This window comes from Dreissena polymorpha, chromosome 2 (genome assembly GCF_020536995.1).
Source record: "Dreissena polymorpha isolate Duluth1 chromosome 2, UMN_Dpol_1.0, whole genome shotgun sequence".
NCBI classification, from domain to species: Eukaryota; Metazoa; Mollusca; class Bivalvia; order Myida; family Dreissenidae; genus Dreissena; species Dreissena polymorpha.
Genome location: NC_068356.1, coordinates 14944410 through 14970861, shown reverse-complemented (window position 1 = coordinate 14970861; position 26452 = coordinate 14944410). Strand labels below are relative to the sequence as shown.

The following is a 26452-nucleotide window of genomic DNA, read 5'->3' as shown; positions in this document are numbered from 1 at the left end:
CATTCATGTAGTTAAGTTCTGCTCTCCCTTGAGATAATTTATATGATAAATTGAATTGAAAAAATTTCAAGCGAATTTCCGATGTGCACATGAGTACTAATTGTCTATGTTAGCGGATGGTAAACCAAAAGTTTACAAATTTCTTCACAGAAAAGAAGTTTCAATTTTATTTATCAGACCTCATGCCAACTTGAAGAGGCTCAAGTTAAAGGTAAACACGCATACTATAAACACTAATGACACAACATTCACAGTGGATAAACTCCCACATGCCCAGCACCCGAACTACCACCACGACACTTCGAGACCCAGCATCAATATGAAAGTTGGCAAAAAGTAACAGAGAGTCGACCCGACCGCAAGCCCCGATCTAGGATCAGCAATGAGAGCCGTTAACATTTCTTTCTTGGAACGTTAAAGGTTTATGCTCTTTACTTTGCGAGACTGACGTTTCATACTACACATATGATTTTGACTTTGGACTTTTTGTGTAACATGGCATTCCTCACGTGAAAATATAATATTGGAAGGTTTGGGACACTTAAAATGTTCTAGAACCATATTTATCAGAAAAGCTTAACTGAATGGTGGTTGTCTTGTTGGTTACTATTAGAGGAAAGACACGTTAATATTCTGGCTAAAATATTTCTTTAATGCGTCCCAACCGTCTTAATAATTGGTTCGAGAATGAATCCATTTTTTAATTGATGTCAATTTCGTTTTAGAAATAATCATGTTACGTCTGACTTTATATCCTACATAATGAAATGAAGAATGTTTGAGCGAATAATTAAAGATATTTTGTGCCTTTAAAGTCTATGTAAAATAATAAGATACTGTCATTTATGATGTTCTATAGATTAAAGTCTCTATAACGCTCAAAATCAACGAAAATTTCGTTAAGTATTTCGTAAAATAAAGTAAACACCTTAACAATCAGTGTTCCTTATAGCAATAGCCAAATTTCAACGCTAGATGTGGTGTGATTACATAGATTTTTGTAGATACAAAATGCTCGTTTTTATTTATTTGTGGCCACAATTAATTCCCGCGAATATATCTATTCATACGACACACGAACAGTGTTCATGTGTCGTATGAATAGATATGCAAAACAATAATAAAAACGAGCATTTTGTATCTACAAACATCTATTTCACCAGACCACACCAGGCGTTGAAATTTCGGCAATTGCCATAAGGAACACTGATTTTTAATTGGTTAAGTTTATTTTACGAACAATTGTACGAATTGTTCGTTGATTTTGAGTAGAAATGCTACTTTAAACCTGTGAACTCCTATTTTTAAACTCTTCCCCATAGTCTAAAATAAAAATAGAATTGTATAAATGAATTCTCTAAAAATCGAGGTCTCAAGATAAATGTCGGAAACACTAATGTGTATTTTCAAAAGTATACATATAGAATATTAACACATGGGAACTCAACGGTGACCATACTGAGATAGTACATGTTTTTATTGTATTAAAGTGTTAAATGTTCCTATAACTATTCACTTTAAAAAGCAATTAAAGCAATGAATGAGCAGGTGTTCAAAGCATATTATCCCCTTATTTCATTCTTCGGCAGAATCAAATTGTTACTTTGCGACTCAATCGCAACATTAATTATCAAGTATGGCAGCGAAGTCTGGGGAATTTATCATATGATTGAGATTGATAAACTGCTTTTCAAATTATGCAATACTGCTATACTAAGTGGACTTGGTCGCTTTCTATTATCTGTCAATTTGTACAGAACGAGCCCCTAAACCAATGGTGTAAAATCTAGAGATCACATTACACTTTGATAAGTATTTAATGCATTAACTACTTATTATGTTTGCATACTTTTTGATTGCTAGCAAACTGTGTTGGCCAATTTGCTGTTAAAACTACACTTGATTCACTTGGTTTCAGTAATGTATTATTCCGCTAATATCACAACAGTGATAACATTTATATGCTGAAACAAATCGTCCGTGATGTTTACATTCAGCCTTGGTTTGAATGTATGCAGTCTCAAAGTAAGCTTAAATATTATATCACATTTAAAAAGGAATTGTGTAGTGAAACATACTGGAATTGTAAAGATAACGAAAATCATATACCGTATTTCAATTGAGTTGATTCCGATTATGTTCACATCATCTAGACATAGAAAGGGGGAGATTGATTAAAATTGACGTCAATGATAGTTAGTGATATGCGAGCACTACTGGTATGATTGAATTTGAATTTCATTTTCTCAGGGTGCAGGCATTCAGTGACTTTATGGGCTCTCAAATGGATGTTAATGGACGAAACTCATCGGTAAGTGGTGTTTTTGAAACCATTTTCTGAACAATTTCAACTAGTGCATAACATACAGTTTTATACGGATTATGGCAATGTGAAATGCATCAGAATTACTTCATTTGATAAGCCTGTACTCTTGGCCGAAAATTCGATACATGCAAAACTCATATACACAGTAATGCTGTACTTAGCGTGAAATTCTGGCACCGATTTCAGACGTATTAAATGATGAATTCTTAAATCTTAAGATATTGGAATAAACTGCAAGAAAAACGTTTATGCACTTAAGATGTTTGCAAAAATATTTCAATAACTTGAGATATTTGCAAAAATAAAGTTCTTAGCGGTGTGTTTTTATTCTTTCCAGCCCGTTTCAAAACTCCTTTGAACCCTGTTGATCATGCACCACGTTCTATGTATTTGTCCAATTTATAAATATCTAATGCATGTCATTAAACACCTTATATTATTGAAACGAAAACAAACTGTTCCGTTTCTGCATAGTTGTTTTAAATTCCTTCACATATTCCATTGTTTTTGTTATATTCTCTTGTTGTTTTTGCCTTTTTGTTTTAATTATATCATATCTCGACATCTTTTGTATTCAATGATTGTAATTTCTTATACTTTTGGTATACTAATAATATCAATATAAGTCAATATATTAAATACATCATAAGAGCTATTGTGTATATTTGTTTAATGTTGTTTAAATAAAAATTTGGTTGACCGTCACAGTTTTGATTTTTTTTTATGCGTATTTGCGTAATAACAAAGCAAATTGATAATTATATTACCTGCGTGCAAAGCAAACGCAAAAGAAGCAATCAAAACGACACGTTTGCAACTATCGATGCATTTACAGATGCACTGTTACACAACCGGATACGCATCTAATCATTATATATTCTATATCTATAGATCCGCGAAAACAACCACTTCCTTCTTTAAGAATCAACCTTCAAGGGAATCGCAAAATACATAAACCTGCAAAATCTTACTTAAGCAGATTGAACAAGAAATCCATAAAATCTGTAAACTTTCTTTAAATTGTGTTTGTTTAGGTAAATAAAAAATATTGTTTTTTATTAAATCACATTGCATATTGTTAATAAACCGTATAATTCGAACCATTAGAACAGACCCATTAAACATGGGTATTTAGTTATCAAATACATGTAAATACATTTTTACTTTTTTTGATGACAAACGGATATGAAATCGATACAAGACCAACATATTGAGCTCAATTGTATCCGTTTCTTGCTCTCGTGCATGTTCTTTATGAACACAGGAAAGCATTAACGTATGTTCTATTGTTTGTCACTAGAATCACTTAAAAAGCTAAATCTAATATTTCAAATACCTTTCCGAGTCTCAAAGGACATGCCCTACCATGGACAAATGTCATACTGGTACATATTTGATTGAACATGTTCATTTTTTTCAAAAGTAAAAAAGGGTACTTTTTGAAGTTCGTTACATAGAAAAGTAGTAAATCTTACCCTATGCTGATCGGATAGGCCAGATTTAATAAATGTTTTATTATCGTCAGATAAGATCGGTTTATTTTAAAATGTAGCCTCTTGAAATGTTTATAGCAGCTATAAAAAGGCTTTTCACTGGATAGACGAGATTCTACATCATTATATCCACTGCCTTAAGAATATGAAAAATTAAACAAGCTTTTAAAACAATATGATGATTAAAGTCACTGTATTTGGATCAGTTTTCACTTTTAGAATGATTCTCTAAGAAATATTGTAGATGTTAATATAAGTATTGTATTTGTCTATTAAAAGAACCGTAACTCTTTTTTCGGTAAAGCCAGTAAGAAAGAGTGATCAGTGTTAGACAAACAAGCAATACACATTTGAATTGGGGTCTTTTCCCGTTTATGCTATGTCATTTATATTTCAAAATGAAATAAAATTTTATTACAAATGTGATGTTAAATGCGTTTAAGATATTTAACCTGAAATGCCTGGCTACTTATGGCGAAAGTAGAACTTGATTTTGGACGAATACAATTCACAATCGCTTTAAATAACTGTTTATTCACTTCAGACGCAGATTATGTAAGCCGACGATATTGTCAATATTTACTATTGCATATAAATCAAATTTAATTAAAATAAAAATGCTTATAGCACGTTTAAGTATTTTTCGTAAATGTGAAGATATACTACAAACCATATCGCACATTTGCAGCGAAAACGCTGTCAGTTACAATATCTTATGGCTTTTAATGTGTGATTTTTCTTTGCGATAAGTCTGATTTAGCGCTTATTGAAAGAGAATCAATGATGTCACCGAAAATCAAAACTGCAAACTCTTACATTTATTATGTTGATAAATTGGGTACACAATTTTGACAGTCTGGTTAAAATGCTTTAAAGACACATATTTGTGCACAAATTGTGTATAATGAAGTGTAAACATGATTAAAACATTCGGTAGAAAGCAATATTGGCCCATTGAAATTATCGCACTACAGATATAGATATGAGAATGAAATGGTTCAAACAGTGTTATAATTAAATACTTTATACCCTTTCGACTCTTTTTTTTTTGTTTTTTTTTACATATATCGGTTTATCTGTAGCTATGTTATATATAAATAGAAATGGTGAATTTAACTGAATGTGTGTGTGTTGCTCGTGTTGATAGTATTATGCACGGTAACCATGGAGAAGACGTCGATTAGTCCCATAGTAAATATAGCGAAACGTTTGCACTGCTAACTATTAGAATAAGGTTTTAACTCGTATCGATTCAGTCCGGTGATCTTCGGTGATCTTCGGAAAAACGCCTAAAATAAATATGGATAATTTTACGCTTGACTTAGCCTACGTATGGCAAGCGGTTCGACGCATAACCCCAAGAAACTATGTTTCTCATGAGAACCTAGGTTCTCGCTTGAAGATTGCTTATGGCTTCCAGAACCCAAGTTTTCAAATGAGAACCTAGGTTTTCATGAGAACCTCTGTTCTCATTAGAAAACCAAGGTTCTGGTAAGAACCTAGGTTCTCATGAAGAACCTAGTTTCTTGAGATTATGCGTCGAACTGCTTGCCATACCCGTGGTTTTCTTTGGAAACCATAGTTCTCATGAGAACCTAGGTTTACAGAATTACGCGTCTTTAAAGGTTTTCATTTGGGAACCATAGGTTCTCATGATAACTTAGGTTCTCATGAGAACCTAGGTTTTCAGAATTACGCGTCGGACGGCGTAAACTTGCTCGTTTTGAATACGAGACACATATTATTCAGGGCGCAGGATCAATGGGGTTTACATATGATTACACACGGGCTGAACAGAATGAAAACACGCCGTTAAGAACTTTAATTTTGCAGATATCTCAAGTTATTGAAATATGTTTGCAAAGTCTTTAGTGCATAAGTGTGGGCCGATATCTTACGATTGAATAATACATTATTACACATTATCAATAGAGATTAAACTTCTATTTATGCCATAATGATAGCTTACTATATCACAGACTTACTTAAAATAGAAAACTGTGCCGTACAGTCGTTTGAGGCCTTAACAAGGGAACTGAATATCTGAAACTCATTTAATGCTGTAACAATGAAGTATGTAACCATTGATCTGAATTTGTTTCAATTTTTAGTCTTGAAATAATATTTACAATTAAAGATGTATTTCATAAACAGTTTAATTGTTTATTAACGTGTTCATATTCATATACATCGCGGACTGTTTATACTTTCATTTCCGGTTAAAGATCAAATGCAGTTTAGATTTTTATATATAACAACCACCGGTGGTTAGCGTGTGGCTATGGTACTAATTAGTGAAAACATCATTTTTAATGATAAATAATCATATTATAACGAAAAATCAACTTTTCTGATTTTTTTTTCACTATCTAATATATATATATAACAAAGTATCCAACTCAAAATCACCCGAAAACGGGATGCATCGCTTTGAACAGCTATTACTTCATCAATTGTGCAGCGAATTTCACGATCTCGGTCTTATTCAACGCAGAAATGAATTTCCTTTCTGGAAATGTAAATGTCTTGCAATATTTTACAAATACTGGGTCAACTTATAAGAAATAACACGATACACAACTCGCGTGACCCAGTTAACATCGATCAGACCGTATTCATGACTGAAATATTCATGGAGTAAAGGGCTTTTTCCCTGCAAAGTTCACGGACCTCGATACCATAATTCAATAAAACGTATGAAAAAACATTCTTACCGTGCTTGCCGTTGCATTATGCATCAAAACTCACTGTCTAGCGCCGTTTGAAATCTTTGTTTACAACAACTAACTGACATTTTGAACACACGAGTGATTTCATTGGTCAAATGTGTGTCTTTACAACTGGAGATTTCATTCATAAATACGGTCTGATCATTGTCAAGTAGGTCAAGCGAATTGTGTATCGTGTTATTTCTTAAAAGTTGACCCAGCATGTGTAGCATCATAACAAGATATATACATTTCCAGAAAGGAAATTCATTTCTGCGTTGAATAAGACCGGGTTCATGAAAATCGCTGCACAATTGATGAAGTAATGGCTGTTCAAAGCGATGCACCCCGTTTTCGGGTGATTTCGAGTTGGATACCTTGTTATATAATATATATTTGATAGTGATTATTTTTCCCCAAAAAGTTGATTTTTCGTTATAATATGATAATTTATCATTCAAAATGATGTTTTCACTAATTAATATCATAGCCACACGCTAACCACCTGTGATAACAACAACAATAACAAAGGCAACATTCATTTAGCAATAAAGCTTACAATATAGCTTCTAGCCTACAATGGTAAATATAAAAATACTTCTTGTTCATATGATTGTATTTATTATTTGATACAGGAGGACGCATACTATTAATCGAAATGAGTTTGGTAAATAGTTATCCCCACGCTTTTCGAAAAGCACTATAAGCACTAGAACCTTGAAACTTACACACATGCTAGCTATGACCATATGTGCGACAGTGCACTATTTGGAATTTTGATCTGACCCCTGGGTCAAAGGTTATGGGGGTTGTGGTGCGGCCGGGTCACTGATTTTCACTCATTTTACTAACAGCATGCGGCGTGGGGATACGCGTCGGCCTCTGCCTCGCCATTTCTAGTTTGAAATGTAAAACTGTCAGTGTTTATTGTTAATTGATTGAATGTAAAAACTTTACTGTGGATATGATACTGACATATTAAAATATGCTAAAAGGTGGTGTTAATAAAGAATTTGATAAAATACAAAACACGTACATGTGAATCACATGTACATTTTAGAGAGACAAAAGTATGCACAAATACACATGTTTTTTATAATAAACAAGATGGATTTAATAGTAGGTCTATGAAGATTAATTCTGGAGTTAATGATGAGTGATTTCATTGATCGTTTAATCACTTATAAGTTCTCCCCTTAAATATTTTGCGTGGTATTTATATTTTGCTATGTTTTTAAGTTAACTTTTATGTTTTGTAGAATGAGTATTCTAAGTTTTGTTATCTTTGGCCATCTGCAATAGTAGGTATTTAAGTATTTTCTACCAAGTTGAGAATATAAGGGACCCGTTAGGATAAAATGATAATTGTTTTCATTTAGATGTGAATTACAAACTTTGAATTTTCTATCTTCCCAGATTTATTAATATTACTGTGCCAAATATGTTTGAATTGATCTATTATCCTGAGTGTTATGGTATCTGGTGAATGTTAAGCAGTGCCTTGGTTTATCCATAAATCCGCAAGACCCATTTGTTCCAACATTACTTTCATGTGTGACGCCCAAGTAATTTTATTGTAATTTATTTCATTTTCTGCATCGGTTTTTAGCATGGGATAAACCTTTTTTTATTATGTTATTTTCCTTTGAATTAAGGATTTGTTTCCTTTATCGAAACATAATGATTTTGCGGTGATCATACAGCGGTATTCGTCCAGGTTCGCCGTACATACCCATAAGGAAAGTTGATGTTTTTGCGCATAGTAATTTTCTTAAAACGTTCAAATGAGTTTTTTCAATTTCTTTTGCTTTATGTTGACCCCTTACTTCAGCCGACAGTTTAGAATTGGAACTATAAATATGTCAAATAATTTCATTGTTTCTTGTGTATAAAATGCATACTGATTAAAAAAAAGAGTTTATGCATTGCCCTCGACGCCTGTTCTGATATGCATTTCTGAGTTCTGTTCCAGTTTCCGTTTTGGAAAAAATAAACTCCTATATATTTAAAAGATGAAACTACTTCAAGCTTTTCGCCATATAGGAATTTGTCAATATTTGTGTGCCTTGTTCTTTTTTCGATTGTCATTATTTGTGTTGCTCTTGCTGTATTTATCTTTAATTTTCATGTATTACAGTATAACTCGATATCGTTAGCATAGAAAGCGGCTTGTGATGTTGCGAAACAAACCGGATCGTCCGCATAAAGTATCAAAAATAATTTAAGTTCATTAATTTGAAAATACATCGTAAATATTAGAGTTAATATTATTTAAAATTTCGTTTACGAATAGCATTAACAGTAAGGACGATCCACCGTCACCCTGTTTAACTCCTTGATAAGAGTATATGATGTCTGATATCTCGTTATTATTTTTAGCTCATCTGTTTTTTGAAAAAAAGGAGATATTATCATCACCTGAGCGTCGGCGTCGGCGTCCGGTTAAGTTTTGTGTTAAGGTCCCTTTTTCTCATGAAGTATCAAAACAATTGCATTCAAACTTGGTACACTTACTTACTATGATGAGGGGACTGGGCAGCCAAAAGAAGATAACTCTGGCTGGCATACTGACATAATTTTGTGCCCTTTTTATACTTAGGAAATTGACAATTTGGTTAAGTTTTGTGTTAAGGTCCACTTTATTCCTAAAATATCAAAGCTATTGCTTTAATACTCACAACATTTACTAACAATCATAAGGCGAACTTATGTAACGCTGACTGGCATTTTGACATAATTATGGCCCCTTTATACTTCGAAAATTAACATTTCGTTAAGTTTTGTGTTTTGGTCCATTTTACTCCTAAAGTATCATAGCTATTGCTTTCAGACTTGGAACACTCGCTAACTTTCATAAAGGGACTGTACAGGATAAGTTGCATAACTCTGGTTGGCATTTTGACGGAATTATGGCCCTTTTTTGACTAAGTAACTTTGAATGTTTGGTTAATGTTTGTGTTTAGATCCACTTTACTTCTAAGTATCAAGGCTATTGCTTTTAAACTTCAAATACTTTCATACTATCATGAGGGTACTGTACCTGGCAAGTGGAATTTGACCTTGACCTTTGAATGATATTGACTCTCAAGGTCAAATTATTAAATTTTGCTAAAATTGCCATAACTTCTTTATTTATGATCACATTTGATTCATACTTTGACAAAACAACCCTTACCTTACATACCACATTTGACTCCACCCAAACCAACCCCCACGCTCCACCCCAGAATCCCCCCAATTTTTTTAAACTTTTTTTCTTATTTTTGAAAGATCATCTAATAAATGACCACGCCCCCACACTATACCACCCCCGACTCCACCCCGATCCCCCCCCCCAAAAAAAAATTAAATATTTTTTAAACATGGTTAAAAAACACAAATATTTATTTTTATAATTTTATTTTCGAAAGACCGTCCAACCATCACACCCCCAAAAAATTCTTCATATTTTTCTTATTTTTGAAAGATAATGAAATAAATGACCACAGCACCACATTATACACCCCTCTCCACCCCTCCCCTTTTTTGATTGAAGTATTGAGATAGGTCCCTTCACCTTTTAAAAGAAAAATATATATGAGCGGTCTGCACCAGCTAGGCGGTGCTCTTGTTTATTACTGATTTGATAGTGGAATGCATCAATTTAATAGCGTTAATCATTTTGATGCTTATTTTATGTGGGGCAAGTTTTTTTTTGCCATATGAATGGAAGATCAATTTTATCATAGCATTTTTTATAATCTATGAATGAGCTTTAACCTTTTTGTCCACTGTGAATTACTTTAGATATGATAGCTTGTAATACGAAAATACAATCAGCAGTGCTTTTACCATTTTGATACCAGAACTGAGTTTAATTATTTGCTGTCCATAGTGAGAGACGATCGAAGAGAATGTGTGCTTATATACATTATTGAGTGTTATTCCTCAGTAATTTTGTAATAGGTTTGGATCACCGCCTTTAAATATTTGTATAATATAGCTCAATCCCAAGCATTCAGGGTATACAGCATTGTAAAATATGTTGTTGTATAATGTGTGTAGGTAAGGTGATATGATATCAAACGCATTTTTTATGCATTCTGCTCATATTTCATCAGGTCCACATGCTTTATTATTCTTTTGTTTTAAAACTGCCTTCTGTAGTTCGTTAAACGTTATTTCGCAATCTAAATAATGATAGTTTGTTGCCTAGCTTTCAGCATTTTCATCATGAGTGCGTTCATTTGGATTTTCTCCTATATGAGAATTGAAGTGTTCGAATTGTTCATTTATTTGTATATTGTTTATTTGTTTATTTTTGTTATAATAACGTTTTGACAGATTTCAATAATTTTCAAGGTTGTGATTTGGCAATGTTTTCAAGTTTAATACCTTGGTTTATTTTATATTTAGTTTTTTTGCGAATTTTCTTGTTTTGTTTTAAATAGTTCTCTGTTTCGTTTGGTTAATTGCGGTTTAAGGCGTTTCGTGCAGTTTTTATGCACCCGAAGGAGGGCATATATTGATCGGACTGTCCATCCGTCCGTCCGTCCGTCCGTTTGTCTGTCTGTCTGTCTGTTTGTCTGTCTGTCTGTCTGTCTGTCTGTCTGTCTGTCTGTCTGTCTGTCTGTCTGTCTGTCTGTCTGTCTGTCTGTCTGTCTGTCTGTCTGTCTGTCTGTCTGTCTGTCTGTCTGTCTGTCTGTCTGTCTGTCTGTCTGTCTGTCTGTCTGTCTGTCTGTCTGTCTGTCTGTCTGTCTGTCTGTCTGTCCGTCTCACTTTGCGTTAAGGTTTCCAAAAATGCTCATAACTGCTATGACGCTTCAGATAGCAACTTGATATTTGGCATGCATGTGTATCTGATGGAGCTGCACATTTTGAGTAATGAAAGGTCAAGATCATCATTTAAGTACAAAGGTAAAAAAATCCAAGGGAAGCAATAAGTTTTTAAGGGAGATAATTATCTGTACCTGCCAAATTATTTTTTTTTTTAATTAATCAAAGCGGCGCAGTAGGGGGCATTGTGTTAGTGAAAAATAAATCTCTTGTTAATTCGTCTTTTGCTTCATGAAGTCTTTGTTGATCCACGGGGGTTTTGCTCGTGCATTACAGTTGTGCGAGATACTGCATTAGAAGATTTTACTGAAAAACCGTGCGTTTGTGAGCAGATTTACCTGATCTGTTGCGATGTTGTTATTTAAATTTTAAAGCTTATTTATATATGTATATGTATGTGTATATATATATATATATATATATATATATATATATATATATATATATATATATATATATATATATATATATATATATATATATATATATAAGCGTGTGTGTATGTGTTAGTAAATAACAAATGTTATTTTGTAAACTGTTAAACATGTATGTAAATATATATGTAAATAACTTTTACTGATAAATGCACCTGATATGTACATGTACCTGAAATCAAACAGTATAGCATGCCTACGTGAGTTTTTCTATATTTTTGGCTCTCTAACAAGGAATATACAATCTAACCCCCCCCCCCCCAAAAAAAAGGCTACCTAGATTTAATATCCATTTTTGGTTAACTCAACTTTGTGTGTCAAATATATACTAAATATACCGTTCATATTTAAATTTACACTTTTTAATACATAAACTCTAGTTACATTTAATTAGACTAGAACTTACATTTTTCTCCGAAATGACCCAATAACCCTGGTCTAAGACAAATACACGCTATATTTTTTTTTCCTTCCATTGCTTCCAAACGTTTATTTATTTATTTATCTTTTTATTGCATCTTAACAATCAAAATGTATCTATATCTCCCCATATATATATGCAGATATCTAACATGATGCAACATATCTCACCATTAACCGGTTGTATATTTCTTTGTCATGTGTTGCATGCGGAATGATGGGCATATTGCCTTTTTTCCTGAATAAACATCTATCATATATTACTGAGAAGTGATTTACTAAAAAAAACATGCGCGAATTCTTCGTTGGCAATTAATGTAGTTTATGCGTGTTTTCCTGTATTGCAGTATTTATTATTTAATGTAGGATCATTTAATTTGAATGCAAAATAAATGGCGGCATGATCTGAAAAACTTTTCCAATCTAGTTTCTTAAAATCATGAACAAGTTGAATACAGTTTTGTTTACCTACAAATAGTCAGTGACGCTGAGACCGTGTGGTGATATAAACGTATATTTACCGTCTTTATATCGTTTTTAAAACGTCCATCCGCTGTAACGTGGATTGCTGATTTACTAAGTGCAATGAATTTGTGTACGTGGTTAACTATTACTTGATCTTGGTTATTACGTAAAAAAGCAAATGGCCAATATTTTCGTCATCCTGCACACTGTCTTCCGTTACATTTACGTACGCATCATAGCTTATAGCATCTGTCAGAGTTCCAGTTCTAGCATTAACGTCACCATCAATACAAGCTGTGCCAAAAGGTTCATAATGTTCTATTCCTTTTTCGATTTCTTCAAAAAAGTCAAAAATCTTCATTTACTAAAACTTTTAAGTCAGCTGTTGGTATACTATATAGACAAATGAATAAATTTTGGTTATGAGATAATATTTCATTCTTTATTCTAATCAATATTTTATCATGGCTATTTTGTTTTATGACAGATATGTGATTTTAAAATTCATCATGGATATAAACACTGAGACCGCCACTAAAACGACCCTTTTTCCGTCCCATGACTTTTGTTGCCAAATAGATGACAACCGATGTATTCATTTATTTCAAAATTAGTATTTTCTTTTGAATGAGTCCATGTTTCTGAAAGTAATACACTGTATCGACAATGTTCCCGCGCCAGCGAAACAGGTAAACATGAGAGAACCATCTCTTCAATACACTACATAACGAGTGGTATACAACTGTTGAGTGGGGTTTAGAGGTATTTTCAACAATTGGCCATGCTTATCAGCAACGGTAATAAATAATAACTTAACACCACATAATCACACATGCAGGAAGAATTTACCATCTGCAGGTCAAGAACCTGTTTATATAACATAGTTATATACTAAGAATATAATTTAATAAATGTTTAAAGCCCTGTTCACTGCAGTAAGCATTTATTGATTCTTAGCTTTAATACTATCTTTTCTTGTAATTTACGTTATCTTGTAATTAACATAATTTAATAAATGTTCTTGTAATTGACATAATCTTGTAATTAACATAATTTAATAAATTCTAAGAATATGATTTAATTAATTTTAAAAGCTCAGTTTAATCATTTACTGAATCTTAGTTTTAATACAATCTTTTCTTGTAATTAACATAATCTTGTAATTTACACAATCTTGTAAATTACGTAATTTAATAAATGTTAAAAGCCTACATCCTAAGAATATAATTTAATAAATGTTAAAAGCCCTGTTTAAGCTTTTATTGAATCTTAGTTTTAATTCTATCTTTTCTTGTAATTTACATAATCTTGTAATATACATAGTTTAATAAATGTTCTTGTAATTTACATAATTTGGAATTTACATAATTTAATAAATATTAAAAGCCCTGATTAAGCATTAATTGAATCTTAGTTTTAATACTATCTTTTCTTGTAATTTACATAACCTTGTAATTTACTTAATTTAATAAATGTTCTTGTAATTTACATTATCTTGTAATTTACATAATTTAATAAATATTAAAAGCCCAGTTTAAGCATGTATTGATTCTTATAAGTTTTAATACAATCTTTTCTTGTAATTATTATAATCTTGTAATTTACACAATCTTGTAAATAACGTAATTTAATAAATGTTAAAAGCCTACATCCTAAGAATATAATTTAATAAATGTTAAAAGCCCTGTTAAAGCATTTATTGAATTTTAGTTTTAATACTATCTTTTCTTGTAATTTACATAATCTTGTAATTTACATAATTTAATAAATGTTCTTGTAATTTACATAATCTTGTAATTTACATAATTTAATAAATATTAAAAGCTCTGATTACGCATTAATTGATTCTTAGTTTCAATACTATCTTTTCTTGTAATTTACATAACCTTGTAATTTACTTAATTCAATAAATGTTCTTGTAATTTACATTATCTTGTAATTTACATTATTTAATAAATATTAAAAGTCCAGTTTAAGCATGTATTTATTCTTATAAGTTATAATACTTTTTTTTCTTGAAATTTATAGCTTTTTTATGTTCTGAACCTTAACGGCAGTATGCTACATATGTGTTTCTTACGCACAAATTTGGTATTTAGATAAAGAAATTATTAATAACATTGAAACATTTTCATCAAATCCTGAAGCTTTGCAATGAGGAACACAACAATAAAACACAATAATTACAGAGGAATGTATACAAGTCAGTGATAAACTGATATGTACCGCTGACAGGGAAAATGTCTGTTTACATGTTTCAATTCACTGGCGTTATGTTGTCGATACAGTGTATATTAGGTTGTAATTTTTAATAAAATATGTTAAGTCATCATCATTATTTTATTGTTCTAGACCGTTTACATTCCAATCGAAAGTTCTAAGTTCCTCCTGCCGTTCCAATTTTAAAACTTCTCTGAATTGGTCACCGCTGTTGTTTCGTAAAATAAGTCGGGGGCCGGTCCATTTGACTTGTTTTCTTGCAGATATTTTTAGTTTGCACAAAGCGCTCATTTGACGGCGGTTGGTAAGAACGGTCTTTGTTTGTTGGATTTTGATGCCGAGACCTGTGTTCTTAAGGATGTTGTTCTTTTTTGTTGATGTTGTTTTGATTATCTCGCGTTGCCTTTAGTAGCGGAATTTGGAAACGTTTGGTCTTAATTTGCCCTGCTATGGTTTGCCTAGCCTGGGCACTCGGTCAAGTATTATATCGTCCACTATTTGGAAATGTTCTGAAATGATTAGTTTCACTTGTTGCTTGCAGTTTTCTTGTTGTCTTTCATTGAAGCCATAGACAATTAAATTTCTCGTATGCTTCTACTTTTTAGGTCGTCTTCCTTTGCCTCTAGTTCACTTTTTTTCGTTATCATGTCTGTTAAGATAGCTGATATGTCCGAACACTGCCCTCAAAGAACCTTTAAACTTGAATAAGTTTCCTTTATGATTTGTTTTGATCCTTCCATTCCACTGTTTGTGAATTGGATTGCGTTTTTTATATCCACGAATTATGTGTCTCTCGTTTTAGATTGCTTTAACATAGTTTCTACTCGCGGCATTTATTCTATCAACGAGTTGTTCGAGTTTGTCTAATTTAGCGACTGATAGCTTTCGAAACTTAATGGCATGTATATTTCAGTCGCCTATGGTGGTGGAGTTGTTGGTGAGGTAGCATAGTAAGGATTTCTTGTGGGGTATTGGTTTGATCCATTAGTGAGAATACCTTGTTGATTAGGGGTCATGAATTGCAGATTGGGTGGGTGGTACTGGCCGCTGTATGTTGGGGTGGCAGGTAGAGTGCCATTTGAGGTCGCTGTTAACGTACTTGTTTGAATGACAGTTTTGGGTGGTGGGCTATCCGCCTTGATCTGCAACTATTTAGGTTGATCGACCACATACTTTGGAGATGCCTCTCCTTTGGGGAAGAGGACAATTACAACGAGCGAGGCATGGTATAAGGGAGATAACCCTGGGTTATGGTTAGGTTAGGGTTAGTGTTAGGGGTCTAACCCTAACCCGACCCCTAACACTAACCCTAACCCTAACCCTAACCCTCTAACCACCCCCCCCCCCCCCCCCCCCCCCCCCTATGCGCATTACAATACCATTCCTCGCATGTTGTCGTTGTCCGCTTCCCTCTTCTTTGAGCGTTTCTTTCCACTTTTATGTTGTACTTGTTTTTGACCTTTTTTGCCATTGGTTGATTTAAAGATGTTAGTTATAACTTGAACTGGAAAACACACAAGGAACGCGGGGCGATTACATTGATAATCATCGAGCCAGGTTTTTAACAACTAAGTATTGATATTAGTTCACTATATGGTTCAATTCACCTAAATACACCTCAACTTCCACGATGTTTACGATGTCTTCGATGTTCCGCGATTTTTACGAATATCCAAAGTAAGTTGTGTCTCTAACTGATATACCCGACACAATTTCACAGACAAAGGGTATACATATATTTGTTCCTTACTTCTTATTTCTTAATTAAATCACTTTGCCATATTGATCAATATAACTGTACTCAATGTTTGTTAGTGTGGATGTGGGAGTGGGGGAAGATGGTAAACGACACCCATGGATAATTATTGCCATTTTATGGAGACGTAGACCAATATAGTCAAAACGGAAAAACCTAAACAAAACACTAACACTATTTAACAAACAGAACAAACCAAGCGATGCTACGAAACATGAATGAAATATCACAATAATAACACTAATTCACACACATTTTATAATACAAAATGTTCAATGAAAGAAAACAGATTAACACCTCACCAGGCTCGATTAAAGGAAGAGCACTTGACGGTCTTGGCAAATGCAAGCGTCGTAAATAAATTAACAATGGAATGAAACAAGTTATATCGACTGATCAATGAGCATCTTCCATCGGACTAAATTTTAATTATGATTGGACATCAAAACTACAGGTACTGCATCAGCTTTTATGGGTAAACGCACATAATAGAGAAAGGATAGAATTTCCAAAGTAAATGTATGCTATATGAAAATGAAGACAACACATTGACGTGTTCTACTTAAAAGTTAATTCTTTCAAAAATATCAATAGCCCAATGTATTTTTCACTTTAAATATATGTACCTGAATTAAATTTATACATTTCGAATCAAAGTACCGAATAAAAATAATAGCCGTAAGTTAGTTATCCAATACAGCGTTTTTACCGATTTTTTAAATGAATGCAAACAAAAGCACCAAACGGCACACGATTGCCTGCTGACGTTATCACTTGATTGCCTCATTCAGTTTAAAGACTCGAGTGTCTTGGTATATTGAAATGTAGATTCATTAAAACTAGTTCTTCTGGAATACATTGAGCTTTTATACATGCAACTCAAAGCTTTCCCTGGTAAATGCAAAAACCATGGCAAAAAGTGACCAACGTATGTCTATAAAATTGAGTTAAATCAACCAAATATACCGTATCAAACACAATACTTGAAACCATCGTCATCAAATTGCGTATCTTTTGTCGAGCAATGATGAAAAAAAAATCTTGATAACAAAACGTTGCATTAAAATACAATTACATAAGATAAAACAAGTTAATAAATGTGAACACAATTTTATAGTTCTATGTGAAGGTGTAACATTGTGCACGCTGATTTAATTTTAATCGAGGTATGTATCGATATTAAGTCTGGTTGCTCTGCTTTTGCATTGAATTGTTTAGGAATATCTCGGTAGTGTAACCGTGAAATATTACAACTACTATCGATAAAACTACGTTAATTAAGAATAATTTATTGTAATATGTTTTGTCTATTGCTTTATGCCGCGAGGCTTGCCAAGCCGTGTAGGTATTTCTGAGACAAGTGCATTCATGTCAGTAGAGATACTAACATACGGAATCCGGATAATGCCATCTATATTCGCGCCCTTTCATCAACGGCGACACACAAAGCGATACACGATATTTTGCGCGATGCACGAAGCAACGCGCGAGAATGTACCACGAAATATCACCCTTGTGTAGGAAGCCCAAAAGGCAATATATCGCGGTAAATTGCATGTCGCTTCGTGTATCGCGCAAAATATCGTGTGTCGCTTCGTGTATCGCGCAAAATATCGTGTGTCGCTTTGAGTATCGCGCAAAATATCGTGTCTCGCGTTCAAAGGGCGACACACGTAACACGAAGCGTCACACGATATTTTGCGCGACATACGAAGCGATACACAATATTTCGCGATACACAGAGACACGCGATATTTGTACTGTTCGAATATCGGTGTAATAATATCGCCTGTCGACTCTCGCGTTTTCAAAAAATCAGGGGAGACAAAACGGGGATATTTTTACGTCGGGCAGCCATATTGATAACAAATGGTTAAAAATTACTGTAACACCGTTTTAAAACGCGAGAGTCGACAGGAGATATTATAACAGCGATATTTGAACAGTACAAATATAGGGTGTCGCTTCGTGTATCGCGCAAAAATCTGAAAATAGACCGCGATATACGATATTCGGATAATATGGGCGAAATTGAAGAATAAAATATCGTGTATTGCTTCGTCTGTGGCGCAAAATATCGTGTGTCGCTTCGTGTTTCGTAAGCCGCACTTTTCACGCGAGACACGATATTTTCCGCGATACTCAAAGCGACACACGATAGTGTGCGTGGTACACGAAGCGACACACGATATTTTGCGCGATATACGAAGCGACACGCGATATTTATCACGATATATCGCCTTTTGGGCTACCTATACAAGGTCGATATTTCGTGGTACATTCTCGCGCGTCGCTTCGTGTATCGCGCAAAATATCGTATGTCGCTTCGTGTGTCGCGCAAAATATCGTGTATCGCTTCGTGTGTGGTGCGTCGACCTTGATAAAAGAAGGGTGAGATTATAGATGGGACGATCCGGATTCCGTACTAACATAATATTCTTTACATAAACTGTTGAAGAAATCCGCACTATCTGTGAAAATTGGTTTATTCCAAACGTTAATTTTACAATTTTAAATTCTACTATAATTACGAGTACACGTTTCTGTATCGGCGTTAACATGGTTGTTTTGTATTTAATAGACGTACAAAAACAATTAATTTATCTTGTCGATGTCGTAATAATACATTTATACATGTAAAATAAACATTTTGAAAATTATATATTAAATGGGTACTCATGCATGTTTTTTTTGTCGTCGACTAATTTCAAATATAGATGACAAATAGACCAAACATATTGTTTTAACATCTGCAAATTTGGAAAGTAGGTCTACAAATATCTTTGTGCCAAAATATTTGTTTTACTATATTAGCCCCCCCCCCTCCCACCAGTAAAACGCGATTTAATATTATTGATAATAACAGACATGCAGTGTGGATGTTTGATGACATAGACATGCGTACAGCAACTAATTTGGTAATCAAATGGACCTTATATGACATTGTTGAATATTCGTATTAAGTAATACTTATCCAATAGCTTAAATATTGAAGAGTGAAGTCAAATTTTTAAATGTTTGAAAATATAGCGGCGGCGGCGGTGGCGGCTGCGGTGGTGGTGGTAATGGTTACTGTTTTAAGTAAATATTGACACATATGCTCACATAAAGGGTTATTAGCCTGGGTTGTAAATTTCCTAGGTTGTAAATTGCCTGGCTTGAAAATTGCACTCAGCGATACACAAAATTTCCCTGGCGGCATGAATAGGTCATATTTCTAGATTTAAAACATCTTGCGTGAAATGTTTGTAATAAAATGATATTTTCATGTGAATCTTGGTGACATTAAATGAAAGCAAAGCCGTAATAATAAAAATAATAAACAACTATATTGAAGCTAATTTATGAACCTTTAAGCCCGTGTTCAGCGAAAACAGTCCATGCTTAAATGGCATCAGCTCTTGTAATTTATAATGACGTTTCTTAATAGGGGTATTTCACTACGCCCCGATTCCCAAAGATTTGCCCCGATTTCCAATATTTTGAGGTCGGTAGCTTAATCGGCGAAGGTCCTTACTCATTCGTTGCTATTCGTGGGCCGGTCGTGAGTTACCGAAAAATCGTGGCCAGATTTTAAAAGTGTTTAAAAGTTAGCCAGGACCTCCAAGACTAAATTTAATCGCAGTTGACTCGTAACAGCGTCGTAGTGCGTTCTTGGCCGTCGTAATGGAATCGTAGGTAATTCGTGACTCAATCGGGAAATCGGTGATCACGTGATCTGTCTACGAAATAGCTACGACTTTGTCAAGACTCTCACGAGTTCACCCCGAGTCAGTTGCGAGCCCGCTAAGATTCTCGCGATTTAGTTATGAAACAGTTACGATTTTCGGAGGATGGGTGTAGTATGTAAACAGAACTTACCGTTTTTTTTTCGACCATTCAGTTGTTAGGGCTTTGTATGAATAACCAATTAGGTGCCGCTCGCCTTCTCCTCCTTCTTAGTGTGTCTCTTGCCATCAACACTAGGTGTTGATGTTCAAGCTCTAGTGCAAATACTACGGCTGCTCTTCGTCGAATTCGAGTTTTGATTTGGCGCCAAAAAGGAATGGAGGCCTTCTTACACATGTACATGTACGAAGAAGAATGAAGGTCACATTGTATAGAATGATCAATATCAATAGATATTGGCGCCTAACTCATGGGTGCGTTCGGTGAGGTCCTAGCTTAGTCGTGACCGATCTGCATCGTTCGTAGTACAGTCGCAGTAGATTCTTACACATCGTAGTGAAGTCGCGACCCTATTCGCAAGACTTCAACCGAACTCCACTATTTGTCGTAACTCAATCCTACCAGTGTCGTAACTGAATCGTAGACTGTCACGAGTCTTCCCGATTCAATAAATGTGATAAATCGTAGCAAATCGTGGGCTTGTTTTCGTAGTGGAATAGGGCCATAAACCAAACCCTATTTCGACTGAAAACACAATATAATAAAATATGTGGCTTTTTTTGTTCAAAGCTCTTGATTCGAATAGAGCCTTACGTACGCTTAGTACGAAGAAAGTGTAAATTTAATGATTAAGCCAGAGGATTTACACACTATCACGATTATTGCAATAATGCAATAAATAATCTATATCTTTACAAAAAACTGTGTTTAATAAGTTATTGAAAGAGTGTGTAAGATATTAGTTAGAAACAATTTCTGCATAATTAATGTGTTATGTGGTCAGTGCAAATCAGATTCGCGCTTGATAATTGTCCATTTTATGAAGTTGTTCGTTGGCTAACTGTCCATGTAATTCATTTAAGATTTGGGTAAATGTTCATGCAGACCCGTGTTTAAGAATTGTATATTTTATGAAGATCTGCGTTGAATATGTGTTTATGAAATGCAAATCCACGTAAGATAAGATAGTTGATGTAAATGTTGTGCAGATAGGCGGATACTTGTCAATTCATATGCAGATCCAAGCGGGGTAATTGTCTATGTTATGGTGATCCACGTTGAGTAATGTTGAGTATTAAGCAGATCACCGTTGGAAAATGATCAATGTAATGGAGATCAATCAAGTTCTTTGCACGAGACTAACGAGTGAGTTGCCTAATGATCCTTATTATGTAAATAGAACTAATAAATTGACACGTTGGAGAATCTTAAATGTATATGCCGAGTTCATGCACACTTCTATGAAAAGTGCCCATAATCATCTCGAATAAATCTATTTCTTGTTGTAAATTACTTGTAACAGTTAAATATATATGAAGACGAATTTGAACCCAGAAAGTTTATTGCAATATTTATTCAGTTAAGTGCTTGTATATTGTTTGAGTAGCGCAGTGCAGTGCAGTGCAGTGCAGTGGTAACAATTAAATTTTCTCAGTTGAGTACGATATGGCGTTGAAATGGGCGGCGCTTGTCGACGTTTTGTTTAAAGGGGCCTTTTTACGTTTTGGTAAATTGACAAAATTAAAAAAAGTTGTTTCAGATTCACACATTTTCGTTTTAGTTATGATATTAGTGAGAAAATAGTAATACTGAACATTTACAATGCTCTAAAATATCAATTATATGCATCTTTTGACGATTTGAATACCTGAACATTATAAAGCGTTGCAACGCGAAACGATTGAATTATTTGGCAAGTTCTGTTGTTTTCGTGATATTTTGGGAAACTACGAGGAGAGAATTGCTTATATAAGTAAAAATACATCCGCTTATAGCATGAGCACGGATGCTTGAGTGGTCTAAGCGGAAGACTTTTTACTCCAGGGCTCCAGGTGTCAGTGGTTCGAGCCCAGTTGAGGGTTAATTTTTTTTCTTTTTTTAAATTGTATTATTTTTTAATGGAGATTTTTAGGTCCAATGTTAAAATGTATCAATATAAAGCATTTAATGACAAGCTTCAATACTTGCCCAAAATCTGTGAAAAGGCCCCTTTAAATGTATACGCACGTTACTGAGTCAATTTATACGTGATCAGTTTATTTAATGTAACCCGACCAGAAAAATCCCCGACCACCATGGGGATCGAACCCGGGACCTCCCGGTTCCAAATGAGGCAAACACTCTCCCGCGTCGCTTAAAAGCTAGCTCATATAGCAAGGCAGTATAAGTTCTACTTATACCGAACCCTGCTACATTAATACACTGTTATATGGTTACATCCTGTTTTACACATACGTAAGCTAACAGACAGTAATCATAAATCCGCTTTTGCAAGTACGGAGCGATATCGGGAGTTTTTTTGAAATGTTTTTTGAAGGCTAAAAAACATTGTGCGATGCAATGATTGGTTTGTTTACAAATCAGGAAGTAGTCATGTAAAGTCGAAATGACGACTGAGATCTTTGTATATCGTATATATATAAATACGAGACACATAACTCGTTTTATTATGCCATTGGAAATGCAGCAGTGATGGCAAGCTTTGAGTTGTCGATTTTACTGTGCGCACTTTGGGCGTTTTCTTTGTCAGCAGGTAATGAATTTTTTTATTCGAGTTAAATTTCTAAAAATAAGATTCTATCAAAGCATAATTATCTCTTGCAAGAAAACTTAAATATACACAGAATAAAAATGAACGTGTTCATTTCAGACAACATAAGAATTCGTATACAATGATGTAATGTATACTAATTTGTTGCCATAAGCATAGGTATTTCAATATAATGGAAATGATTACTTCTTATACCGAAATTGAATGAAAATATACTGTTTTTTTAGTGATAAATTCCAGTGATCTAAATAAAAAAAATAAATTACTATTCCGCTTTTTTTCTTCACAATGAAATAATCTCGACTATGTAGATGTCCTCGATTTGTTACTGCGGACAGTTTGTGTTTATTTACCATCTTTTCCTTCCAGTGTATATTACTCAACACATACAGTAATATTAGAAATAGATAACGTTCCCACAGAGTATTTTTCTTTCAAGAAATGAACTTATACTTATTGTTGTAAATTCATTTAACGCTAAACAGTTTTGATATAGTTATGCGAAGGCTCTTTCATTAAATTCTTTACCTCTTAGATACGTATTTTGACCTGTTTGTAATCCCTTAAAAAGTTTCATTTAATTGAAGACCTTTCTTACTACATTCAAGTTTTAAAGGCTTCAATTCCAAGTTTTAGATACTGATGAGCAGCAAACAGCATACAACCTGAACAGAGTTCGAGTTACTCGCAGGCTGTTCTGGTTTTATGCTTGTTGCAAAATCCCTATTCACTTTGCTCTTATGGGGGGAAAGGGTTAAGTATACCTCAAAAAGGTTATTTGTCATACAAAGGAACAGGATATTCCTATGGTAAATTGATTCACATTTATTAAGATGATAAAAGCATATCAAGTATCATCACGCAGTCGATTTGTACTAATGCGTTTGCAGATCAGCTTAATCACATGTTGTCAAGATAATTGTACACTTTGAACCATATTTTAGAAGAGCAACGCTTTGGGTGAACTGATTGTCTAACAATATTGTAACTGTATACATAACAGGTTTTTGTATGAATGCACTATAGGAGTATTCTAATGGAAGAGTCAAAATTATCCCTGTTTTGTTTAAAAAAAACCCCAAACAACGTTGCCCTATTTAATTAGCAGTATCACATAACAGTACTGTCAGGTGTTGTCTCACCCATTAGGAAATTTTCTCATTTTTTGGGATCTCTTTTTTCCGACATTTTTGTCCTTTTAAATACAGCAAGCAATATGATATCAATACTAAAATCCGAAAATGACAGGGGTGACAAACTCGACATTTAGACTTTAGAATTAGGACTAGACATAGAACTAAGAAATATAGTGGTAAGTGTATGAGTATGTACAGGCTACAACTGATGGCTTAAATCACAAAAAAATCGAACTAAGTGAAAAACCGTGTATTTAGCAGTGTTAAATTCCATGTCATATTGGACTGATTTATACTTTAAAAATATTACAAAATATTACAGTTATCTAATTAAAAATATTCTTTATTTGAAGAATAAAATCTATGTATTTGTTGGTGAACACGGGTCCAGAACCGGTTTTATTGACTTTTGAAAATTACGCTACACCGTAGCACTTGTACAGACAATATTACTTATTGCAATCATATAATAATTCGCAAGATGCGGAGGTTACAAGTATCCGCCTTGTTGGTGGCAAGACGCCGTTCTCTGGTCGCTTGGAGGTGGAGCACAACGGAACATGGGGGACAGTGTGTGATGACGAGTTCACAGTCAACAGCGCAAAGGTCGTCTGCAGGATGCTCGGATTTACGGACACCCAGTAAGATGTGATTAAGCAGTGTGTACCGTACTGGCTAACATATTTTGAGAATATATACATGTAAGTTTCGTTAACATTTTGTTTACCTATTTTTTTTACATAGCATCTATTTTGAAGGTATGCTGAAGTTGTCCAACCGAATGTTAACGGTCCGGGATCAGGATTGATCATGCTGGATAGTTTAACTTGCCATGGAAATGAATCAGACATATCTCAGTGTAGCCATGACCCTTGGCGTGTTTCTGACTGCGATCACTCCGAAGACATTGGGGTAAATTGTCGTAAGTATGCTCCATTTTGCATATTGCGTATGTGAGGTATAAAAAAATGTAATATACCGCAAAATATGTTACATGCTCATTGAAAAAAAAAAGCAATACACATGTATTGGATGTACTGTGGTGTTAACACATACAAGGCAGTGAGGCACGTCTGTAAAAAAACTATTCTCTTTTAAGTTACAAAATATATTATAAGTAATACATGATGTTAATAAAATATGGGAGGGGGCTGAGATTTCTCGCAACCTTTCGGACAGCACTATAACTATAACAATTAGTACTTTAAATAATGTATTTGTGCTACGTAAAATTTAGTTACTTCAATACAATATCGACATTCTACGATTCGTTTTTTAATCCATAATTAAACAGCAGAAATATGTTCATCTGTATTCAAAATATGTTTAAAACAATATGGAGAACTGGAATGATTTGCATTCACACATAGTACAAATTCAATAAAAAAATCAACCGAAATTCAAAATAAGATAATAAATTAAATAAATAAATATAGTTAATTATATTTCTCTTTAATTTTCCCGCATACACTATTGAAAGTTATCAAAGACAAAAATAGTTTAAGTCAGCTATGCTGAAAGAAATAATTAAATATCCTTTTAATCATGTTTAAAGTTTTGCCTCTATATTTTTTGAAACCTCATATATCTCTTACATAGCGATACTATCGTATTCTTTGCTGTAACGTCATAAAGGAAATTTCTGTCTCAATAAAATATCCGTTAACAGTTTACATGTATTTATAAAAATGTAAAATTGTATACGTGTATGTTTATAAGACACGCGCTTGCGATTGACATCTGGTTCTACCACACACGACGGTCAGGTGGAGTTGAACATTTTTGGAAGCTGGGAACCAATATGTGCAGACAATTTCACCATATCAGAAGCCAGGGTCGTCTGTGGCATGATGGGATTCAGCTTTAAGTATGGACCTTTTAGATGAAATAGCAGATTTTGTTATTCTCGTCATAATTGACTTAGCTGTTAGATAACTTTATAAACGCATATACAATATTATATATGCAAATTACGTATGTGCAGGATTAAGATATGATATCGGTCTGCTGGTTCACTTATTTGAGTTAATCTGGCCTCTAATAAGTTATTTATGTCTTAACAAGAATTTCGTTGAAACGGCATCGCATCGTGTGTGTTTTTTGTGTTGAAGTTAATAATGATTGCAATGACTATCTATATTATTTTCTACAAAATATTAACCACATTATTCAATAGATGTATAAGTCTACGATTTGGGTGTTCTTATTTGCCAATTTATTTAACATATTGTGTTTAAATT

At 33.8% G+C, this 26452-nt stretch overlaps 1 protein-coding gene across 1 annotated transcript in view; it reads left to right on the top strand.

Annotated features, from left to right (window-relative positions):
- The first annotated feature begins 22959 nt into the window (after positions 1-22959).
- LOC127866708 (uncharacterized) overlaps positions 22960-26452 on the top strand; it is a 37928-nt gene continuing 34435 nt past the window's right edge. The window contains exons 1-3 of the mRNA XM_052407449.1: positions 22960-23058; positions 24694-24853; positions 24971-25134. Of these exons, the coding sequence (XP_052263409.1) occupies positions 22998-23058; positions 24694-24853; positions 24971-25134 (385 nt within the window). The 5' untranslated portion in view covers positions 22960-22997. The remainder of the gene's footprint in view (positions 23059-24693; positions 24854-24970; positions 25135-26452) is intronic.